The sequence below is a fragment of the Lactuca sativa genome, chromosome 2 (assembly GCF_002870075.4).
Source record: "Lactuca sativa cultivar Salinas chromosome 2, Lsat_Salinas_v11, whole genome shotgun sequence".
Classification (NCBI taxonomy): Eukaryota; Viridiplantae; Streptophyta; class Magnoliopsida; order Asterales; family Asteraceae; genus Lactuca; species Lactuca sativa.
Window position 1 is genome coordinate 198,509,234 of NC_056624.2, and position 10,356 is coordinate 198,519,589.

Consider the following 10,356-nt stretch of genomic DNA (forward strand, 5'->3'; position numbering starts at 1 on the left):
ATTATTAAACTTGATTTTTTGTGTAAATTGAGTTTATTATATTGATATATTGGAAATGGATTGGGGAGGGTTAGAAACAAGATTAACCACTCGAACATTGAGACAGAGATTGTAAACCCCCCCACCCCCCTCCCCCTCCCCCCCTCCCCCCAGGCTACTCCCAGGTTGGCACTTGATTGGTATGTAGTTGGGAGATTTTGAATGTATCCTCTTAATTACACCTCCACCTGTAAATTCATGCATTTTTCTCTTTTATATATCCCCACTCATTCTCATACTCATTGCTCATATCATTTCCCAATTTCATCATTTTTCTCTCAGCAACACAGACAACAATATGGAGGCTTCTGTTCTCTCTCCTTATTATCATATAATCTTCGCTGCAATAGCTTTGTTGGTATCTGGGATTATGATTTTGTTCACAAGGAATTCTAAATCCAAGCGATTGACTCTCCCTCCTGGCCCTCCTGGTTGGCCGGTCATCGGCAATCTTTTTCAGGTGGCCGGTTCCGGGAAGCCTTTCTTCCAGTATGTCAGAGAATTGCTACCGAGATACGGTCCGATTTTCACTCTTAAAATGGGGTCCCGCACCATGGTTATTTTGTCCAGTGCAGATTTGGTTCATGAGGCGTTGATTGAAAAGGGTGCATTATTCGCTACCCGACCCTCTGAAAATCCCACCAGAACGATTTTCAGCTGTGACAAATTTACTGTCAACGCTGCGTTGTACGGTCCGGTGTGGCGGTCACTCCGGCGGAACATGGTCCAGAACGCGCTTAGTGCGGCTAAATTACGTACGTTTAGGCATGTGAGGGATACCGCCATGGATAAGCTTGTTGAACGGTTGAAAATGGAGGCGGAAGCGAACGGCGGAGCAGTTTGGGTGCTGAGAAATGCACGGTTTGCGGTTTTTCGCATTCTTCTTGCGATGTGTTTTGGCGTGGAGATGGACGAGAAGACGATCGAGAAAATGGACGATATGATGAAGACGGTTTTGATCACCCTGGACCCGAGAATCGACGATTATCTACCATTACTGAGACCTTTTTTCTCGAAGCAGCGGAAAAAAGCAATGGAAGTCAGGGAGCAGCAAATTGCGACGTTAGTGCCGTTCATCGAGCAGCGTCGAGCGGCGGTGAAAAATCCAGGATCCGATCCAACGGCGGCAGAGTTCTCATACCTGGATACTTTGTTCGACTTAACAGTGGAGGGACGGAAGCATCCTCCAACGAATCCAGAGATTGTCACTTTGTGCTCGGAATTCCTCAACGGAGGCACCGATACCACCGGAACGGCGATCGAGTGGGCCATCGCGAGGTTTATCGAAAACCCTACCATACAATCGAAGCTCTACGATGAGATCAAAGCCACCGTCGGAGAGAAAAGAGTCGACGAGAAAGACGTCGAGCACATGCCCTACCTAAACGCCGTCGTAAAGGAGTTATTACGAAAACATCCGCCCACTTATTTTTCTCTAACCCATTCGGTTATCGAGCCTGCAAAGTTAGCCGGGTATGATATACCGATCGGAACAAATGTTGAGATATTTCTACCGGGTGTAGCAGAAGATCCGAAACTGTGGAAAAACCCGAAAAAATTCGACCCAGATAGGTTCTTGACCGGCGGCGAGGATGCAGACATTACAGGGGTGACCGGAGTTAAGATGTTGCCGTTTGGGGTGGGGCGGAGGATCTGCCCAGGGCTGAACATGGCGACGGTGCACGTGAATCTGATGATAGCTCGGATGGTTCAGGAATTCGAATGGAGGTCCTTCCCGGAGGACACAAAGATTGATTTCAGTGAGAAATTGGAGTTCACAGTGGTGATGAAGAAGAGTCTTAGAGCTACAATTAGACCAAGAGTTTGAATATGGATTAAGGATTAAACAATAATTGGTAAATCTTGTATCCGGATCCATATCCGTATTGTTATTAATAATTTGTTTAATGTTTTTTACTGTGTAGAACTATATAGATCTATATTTTGAATTTTTGGATATTAAATTTTGTAGTGTACTTTTGTATGATGTAATGTTTTCTTTATGACTTAGCTCTTTAATATTATGAATAGGTTTTTATGTAATTTGTTTAATGTGTGCCTTTAATACGATACATTGATGATGTTAGTTTTTATGAGAATTTGCAGGAACAAATATAAGTGTTTGGGGTTCATGATTTTGGTTTAGTTGAAGTTCATTTGTATGGTAAAACTGTACTGTCAGATACAACTCAATTGTTCATATATTGCAGAGATCATAAATTTTTATTAAATATATTATTTTTTGAGCTCTTTTTGTTGTGGGCATTTCAATAGTAATTTTTGGGGTAAAAATTTTTTCCTAATGAAAAAATAAAGTGTAAAATTTAGTGATTTTAAAGAAGATAATATACAGATGGGAAAAGTTTAAGAAAATGTCTTAAAATGGGGGACTATTTCACAAATACTGATTTCGGATATGAACAGAAAGAAAAATAAAGTTTCGAAGTGTAAAAATTGGGTGTTAAGTTGCGAGATTTTCGAAAAGATAAAAATTTAAAAATTAGGAAAAATTTATAAAAATGTCTTGAAATAGGGGACATCTCACAATAAATATTTACGGAGTATTTCCTGCTTGACCCCCAATATAACAACCATTACTATTTTATGGTTATATTGTCATTTTATCTATTAATGTTAATTAGTTGTGAAATCAATGTATTATATTAATTAATTTAAAATAAATAAATATAAATGTTAAAATATTTAAAAATTTTAAATTTATAAAAAAATAAGAAAAATAATGAATTATTATAATAGAAATGTTTTTTATCTTTTAAATTTAAACAAATAAAAGAAACTAATAAGCTTTAATTTTGAGAATTTTGAAATTAAAAGTTAAGTTCATTAATAAAATTTATATCCATTTATTACTATATTTATTGTAACTATTATATTAAAATATTATATGGAATTTAATAAAATAGAAAAGTCATGACATGTTGAAAAAAATTAATTCAACAAAACCACAAAATGACATTTGTCAAATTAAATGAAAGTGTAATAAATAGCAAAAAAACCTTCATTTATTAGAAAGGATTATACATTTTTTTGACATTTTATCTGCTCTAATTTGTCATGAATAGACGCTTATCACTTTTTTTTCTTTCCGGTTCTCGATCACAAATATCCTTCTTAATAAATGAAGGTGTTTTTTTGCCACATGTCAATCTCTCATGAGTTTTGACACTTGTCATTTTATGATATTTTTGAAATAAATATTATTCACTTGTCAATTTTTGGTTTGTTTCGATTTTAAAATTAAAGTCATATATTTATATATGTACAATATTAAATATCATATATATGATATTAAATTCCAATAAATACGTTTATTCTTTTCTTATTTTAAAGTTGTACATTAAAAAAATATTTTTTTACACTTTAATGTTTAATTTTTTTTAAATCAATCCGTGTAATACACGGATATCACACCTAGTGGGATATAAAAACACGAGTTGATTATCTCATATGTGATAACTTCAAAATTGTGATGGAAATTATATTTTCTTACTAAGTCAACCATCCAAATCCAAATTAGATTTCACGCATTTGTTCGCCACAAATGTTGTTTTTACGAAATGTTATTAATTCCATTGGTTTTGACATTCATTTATGTAAAACATGTTTCTAAAATTATTATTACAAATAAATTCCTTCAAAAATGGATATTCATTGAACATTCATTGAATATTGTTGTTCGGTATATTTATCCATACAGTAAAGATCTAAAAATTCATAAGTGAATTCTAAGAGGGGTGGGTGTGGGCAACACGAGTTACAAGGCAAAAAAACAAAAAAACGCCGTTACCATATGTGATGGTGGTAACGGGAAATAACGTGAAAACCTTTAACATGCAATAACGGGAGGGTGGGACGGTGTTCACTGATGTTATCACGTGTTATGAGGCGTAATAACGGGAGTGGGGCGTTGCCCACTCCGAGTAGTCTAATGTTCTAATACAAGGATACTTTAAAGGGATATTCATTTTAGATAAGTTAGTCATTAGGATTGAAGCTTAGTGGTGATTGTGTCAAATTTCACATAGTAGGTCTAGAGTTTAAATTTTGAGACATCTAAATTATTATTAATATTAGGTGTGAGAATCATATATTATATTAGTTTTTTTTGGAAAGGGAACTTCCCTAACGAGGGTTTCCGGGCCAGCTTTCGCGCACCGACTAATCCCCCGCTGCAAACATGAGGCTTTGCCTCATGCCCTGGAGTCACTGCAGGCGAACCTCCATGGTCACAAGGGCTGAGTGGTGCCAGGATTTGAATATGGGTCAATAGATTATCCACCATATCTTCCACATGCCTTACCAAGTCACCACAACCCAAGTGGTTTACATTAGTTTATTTTAAAGAAAAACTAAATACAAAATTATAAACATTTGGGAAGTATAAATTTATAAGAAAAATGAGAAAATATTGAATTATAAAAATTAAAGTGTTTTTTTCTCTTTAAATTTAAACAAATAATTTAGATAAACAAATAAATATTAATTTAAAATAACCACAAAATTACATGTGACAAAATAAATGAGAATGTGACATGTGTTAAAAAGATCTTTATTTATTAGGGAGGATTCCGTGATTGAGTGGTGACTATCCACGTGATGGGTCATGGCAAAGATTCATTATGGTCTTTTCGGTTGATGCAATTTACCATTTTTAGAGAATTTTAGAGAAAACATTAAAATTTTCAATTATATATAGACACATCAACTTTGATAAAGTCTAAACTATAAATAATCCAACACAGTGCTTTACTTCCTAACTAACAAAGTAGGCACTATAAATACTTTGACACAAGAATCACCTAGTACAACACCATATTCTTCCTTAACTTCTCAATAGAAACCAAGAAATGCATTTATTTTCCTTGTTATTGTTCTGTTAACTCTCTAAGAGAGTATAATTAACTTTTCTGTTTAAGAATATGTGTTCGTTAGGTGGTGTTCCTAATTTTGTTAGGGAAACATTCAAGAAAACATCTACTAGGGAAACAAGTATAATCCTCTTTATATTTCATCCAAACAAAGTTTACTTGAATATCATCTAAAAAATTCTCAAATGATGCATAGAGCCTTAGTAATATTATGTACAGGTCAAGGACTGTTAGAGCTTTTGCTCATAACATCTCCATTCCGATCTTGACTATATTTAATGAATACATATAATATTGACGATTGATAGATGTTACCATTTTATGATAGAATATATATATATTGCACAGTTAATTTTCTATATGTTATAATAGCATTGGTTGTAATTATCTGCAACTTATGAACTTAGTTAATGCTCAACAAGAAAAGGAGGTTTCTTCTAAAAGCAATAAACACCATAAAACTTTGGTTGCCACCATGCTAGCATTGAATGTTTCTACTAGAAGATGTGAAATTGGGATATTTTAAAGCAGAAAAGATAGATTTTATTTTTAGTAAATCTCACAATCACTTTATACATTCCGACGCTTTTTATGACAAATCCATTATGGATGTACATCTTTTTTATGCTAAAACTTGAAATTGTACGATTTTGGCATTACATAGCGAATTGTGTTGTGAGAAATTGTTTTTACAATTCTTATATTTTATAATTAGTTGAAAGAAATGTATATTATATGGGTTGAATAAAAAAAAGTTAAGTATAAAAGTATAAATATTAAACATGTTTATAGTAAAATTACGAAATAAATATGATCGAAATGATGAATTAATGAGTACTTACTTCTATATTTTAAATAACAACTATTGACGTATTTTAAAATAACATGGATAATAATAGAAAAATTAATAAATTTATGCATTTTTTCATATATACAATAAGTATTGAATGTTCCATTGAAAAATTTCGGCATTATCTATATTTAAAAATTTTATACAACCTATTAATTGAATATAAAAAGTTTTATATAAATATATTAATTAATAATAAAGAATAAACATACAAAGAAAAAATAAATTCAAGACAACTAAAAGTTTACCATTGTAGTATTAGATACAATTTTTACTTGTTACTTTGAAAAAGAAAAAACAAAGTTTATATATTATCAAAAGTAATAAAACTTATTTTAATTGTCAATATGAATAACAAAACTCAAAACTAATAAAAATTTGCAATGATCAAAATATATTGTGTTGGATTGGATTAGTCAATTAAATACAAGAGAGAAAAATCAAATAAAATATTCATAAATCAAATAGAAAAATCACAATCTTCAAATGTCGTTTGAAGCAATAAGTCGATAACTAACAATAGAAATGTTATTTTTTTTAGCCTCTATCTTGTCCATGCTTTCAATTGGGTAGGGAGATTTTAATCCCACAAATAAATTTTCTTTACCCCATAAATGGTTTACATCATATCTTTCAGGGTTATTGTCAATATAATCCAACCAACTATTACGTTTTGGTTTAAAAAGTCCTACATGTTATTTTTTTGCATCCTAGGGGCATAAACTTTAAAATTATGGATTAAATAGGGGAATATATGAAAAATGAAGCGGTCATCCGATTGCCTAGATGAGCTGGCGTCCACACAGCATTTGGTCAACTGAAATTATTCATGTGGCGCTCACATGCTGTCCAGGTGGATTTTTCCTATTAAAATAAAAAAAATAAAAAATCTTATCTCTTTCACTTAAATAAAATCAAAGAGCCACAAAACCATGTAACCCTAAAAACCTGTGTTTGTCTTTTATTTTTTATTTTTTTTATACATCTTTGCCGGCAACAGAATTGACCCAAAAGTTAACAGTAGCTGTGGTGAATGGTGATGATGGTGAGTGCCTCTATTCCCGACGCTTCTTTGATAACATCTTACTATTATGTTCGTTCTCCCCCAAAATCAACGAACTGAATGCAAAATTGACTCCAAAAAAACCAGATTGTAACCTGGAACTGAATGCGGGTTATGTGACAATACCATGGGCTGGTTATGTGGGAGTTCTAGTGACCTTCTACACGATCTGAATTCGATTCCGAATAACTAATGATTAAGATTGTAAATTGATCTGATCGTGAGCTTGTCGGGACACTAAGTGTGTACCGTCATAGTAATAGTCACCGAAAAGTACTTAGAGGGGGAATACAATGAAGAAGCATAACGAAGCGACGCCGATAAAGATGAATATCACTTTATCGGTTTTGTTTGTCATTTATTTTTGAAAGTGAACTTTTTCATAACTTTCACAATACTTCTGATCAGGTACAACTTCGACTGAATCGAACACCAAATTCGACTGAAACAAAATCGGATTTACAAACCTGGAATTGAATGTAGGTTATGTGGGAGATCCATAAGCGAGGAAGGAACTGAGCGTTGAAAATAAACGATAGTTGTCGGATAAAATAGATCGGATAATCGTCGGGACTGAATGCAACTCATTGGGTGTTTTGCAGGTGGGTGTTCCAGTGGTGGTCCAAATCTACATCGACCTCGAGCATTCCTCCTTTCCTAGATTTCTAACAGAATCATATAACAAATTAAGCAAATATTCAAGAATTCTAACAAAAGATTTGATCCTTTACCTGTCATTCGAGAACAATTTCAAAATCAGGTTGTGTTTATGGAAGCAAGTCAAATAGACAAGAAGGTCAAAGAAATGGGAGAAGAAATCATGGAAGGTGCATTTCCAAAAAAAAGCCACATGGCATATTCTTTTAAAATTTTGTTTTTCAAAAGAAAATGAAAAGTCAAACAAGCTTATTGCAACCGGTAAAACCGGCTTAAAATATGGTCCATACCTTTATTAGCAGGTAAAACATTAGTTTATGCCCCTAGGATGCAAAAAAATAACATGAGGGACCTTTTAAGTCAAAACGTGATAGTTAGTTGGGTTATCATGACAATAACCCTATCTTTTAAATCATGAATAAGTCTTAAATTGCTCATTAATATATTATTCATTTTTATGTCTAGTTCTGGTACAACATGTACACAACATGTCCACAAGGGCGAAAGATCATCACTTCCAACTATCTTGAGTTGTAATTTTCCATGTAGCCCATACTAATAGTGATATACTATGAGCAGCAGAAAGTTGTCACCACCCTTCATCAGGGGCAAAACGGTCCAGAGTGACCAACTAAAGGAAATTTGTCCCAACCTGCCATAAGATCATTACTACAACCATTTAGCATCTTTCTCCGTATAAAGCAACATCGAACCCACCAGTGATAGGGCAACTTAGACCAAATCAATCATTATGTTTAACATCAACTAAATCAAATGGCCATCAATTTAGTGAGTAGAGTATATGCAACATCAGCGACAAACTAAACATTTGAGAGACTCTAGGCCCAATTGACAAAATTAAATAATGTGTTATTAGAGATCAATGAAGAGCATTCCCATATTTATCAGCTTCAAAATGAAACATTGAATGTAAAATAGTAGTATATTGTATATCATAGAGAAGCAAAGTTGTATATCCTTATACAATCTATTAAAAAGCCATGTCTTACAAACTCCCATCAATTTCCTTTAGTATTTCCTCAAGATTTTATAGAAACTTTACCTACAGCTATAGATTATTTGCATGAACATGTCGTGAATCTGTTAGAAACAACAAAACAAAACATTATGAATCATGATTCAACAAAAAAGGTAGGCTTCTTGGGTAATGTATAATCAATCGAAAATCCCCAGCATGGTTGCATGACAAAAAATGAGTGTTAGAAAGATGAGTATAGTTGTACTTTTTGAGACACATCACTGATAAATTAAATATTCACCGGAAAACTACAAGAATTCCCAAGTCTTCTCATGTGTTTCAAAAGAACTTCTTCATTGTCTCTATATATGTTTTGGTAACGAAGAGGTATGTGATAACTTGAGAGTTGTTTGACTCAATTACATTGATTTAGTATTTTAACTGTTGAATCAATATTATTCATAGGTGATATCATTTCCAAATGGGAGAAGAAGAAACTTAGGAAGATAAAACCAGATCGCGTGATGCAAGGAGAATGAATGTAGAGAAAAACTAAGAACATAAACAATATGTAGAATTTAACTGGATTTAATGCAGTAGGAGTTATTCAAAATTAGGAATTTTAGAAGGAAAGTAAGTAATTATTATATTAGAGTAGATACATTATTATTAATATTAGCTTATATTAGGTTAGATATTAATATATCCTCATTATTAATAGATGGTATTAGATGACATTGTCTTAGGTGGAAAATAAATAAAATTGAAAAACATATCAAAAAGTGAAATTTAGTTAATTCTAAATTACCTTAAATTGACATTTGAAAGATTGAAAGAGAGAATGATATATGTCAAAACGATTTTCATTTAAATACTATTGTAATTAAATAAATTGAAAAAAAAACATAAAATAACATGTGGAATAAAAATTAATTTAAAATATCTGTAAAATGAAATGTGGCGAAATGAATAATAATGTTTCTTATACGAATAAGTTAAGTAGATACTAAAATATCTACACTCATGAGATTTAACTTTTATGATCTCCAACAATTTTAAACTTGAAGTATTTTCATGGAATTGTAGATTTGACAACATAATAATATGTTTTTGATACCCATATATAAAGCAAGTGTGTTATATATGGAGATACTTTATACAAGAACATTAAACAGGTTGTGGATGTGATAATATTTTTTCTAGAACCAGATTAAAATGATGTATTAAAACGATGATGTCTTATTATAAATATGGCCAAAAAATACATAATAAACATATGACATAATAAAAGTTTAAATAAAAAATATATTATTGAATTTTTTTAGGCATTGAAAACAACCATTTGAGAAGTTTTTTAGAACAATTCCATGAATCTTGTTAATTAAAAAAATACTATTGTTAGAGTTTATCACAAATTAATATTATTTTATTTATTTATCTATTACATATATGTAACATACAGTCTAGGTATAAATTGATTTTTATGTTTTAACTTTTAATTAGGTGACCACGTCGTAGTGGAGCATCACCACGATGTGGCGGAGCGTTCTAGATCGTGGGATTTAAATGACCACCACGGCGTGGCGGCCTATAACCACGACGTGATTGCAGTTTAATGAGAAACCTTAGTCTCCGGGGTTTGCGTCACTATTTAAGGGAATGTGATGGCTATGGTTACTCACCCTCAACCTCTATCAAACTCTCTCAGCCTCCAAAGAAATCCTAACCTCTAATTTGCTTTCTAAGCCTTTCGTGTTAATTTTTAGGTATTAGGGGGCTTGTATTCAGCAGGGAACTCTTCTCATCTTGTTATGTGCATCTTCTGGATTTTTGTAAGTCCTTAAGTTCCATGCTTTTTGGTTTATTGTGCATGGATCTA

General features: G+C 32.4%; 1 protein-coding gene across 1 annotated transcript; it reads left to right on the forward strand.

Moving 5' to 3' along the window:
* The first annotated feature begins 267 nt into the window (after window positions 1–267).
* Window positions 268–2,082, forward strand: LOC111921736 (cytochrome P450 77A2). The gene has a single exon (XM_023917312.3). The coding sequence runs from the start codon at window positions 338–340 to the stop codon at window positions 1,865–1,867; it is 1,530 nt and encodes a 509-aa protein (XP_023773080.1). The 5' UTR covers window positions 268–337; the 3' UTR covers window positions 1,868–2,082.
* The last annotated feature ends 8,274 nt before the right edge of the window (window positions 2,083–10,356 follow it).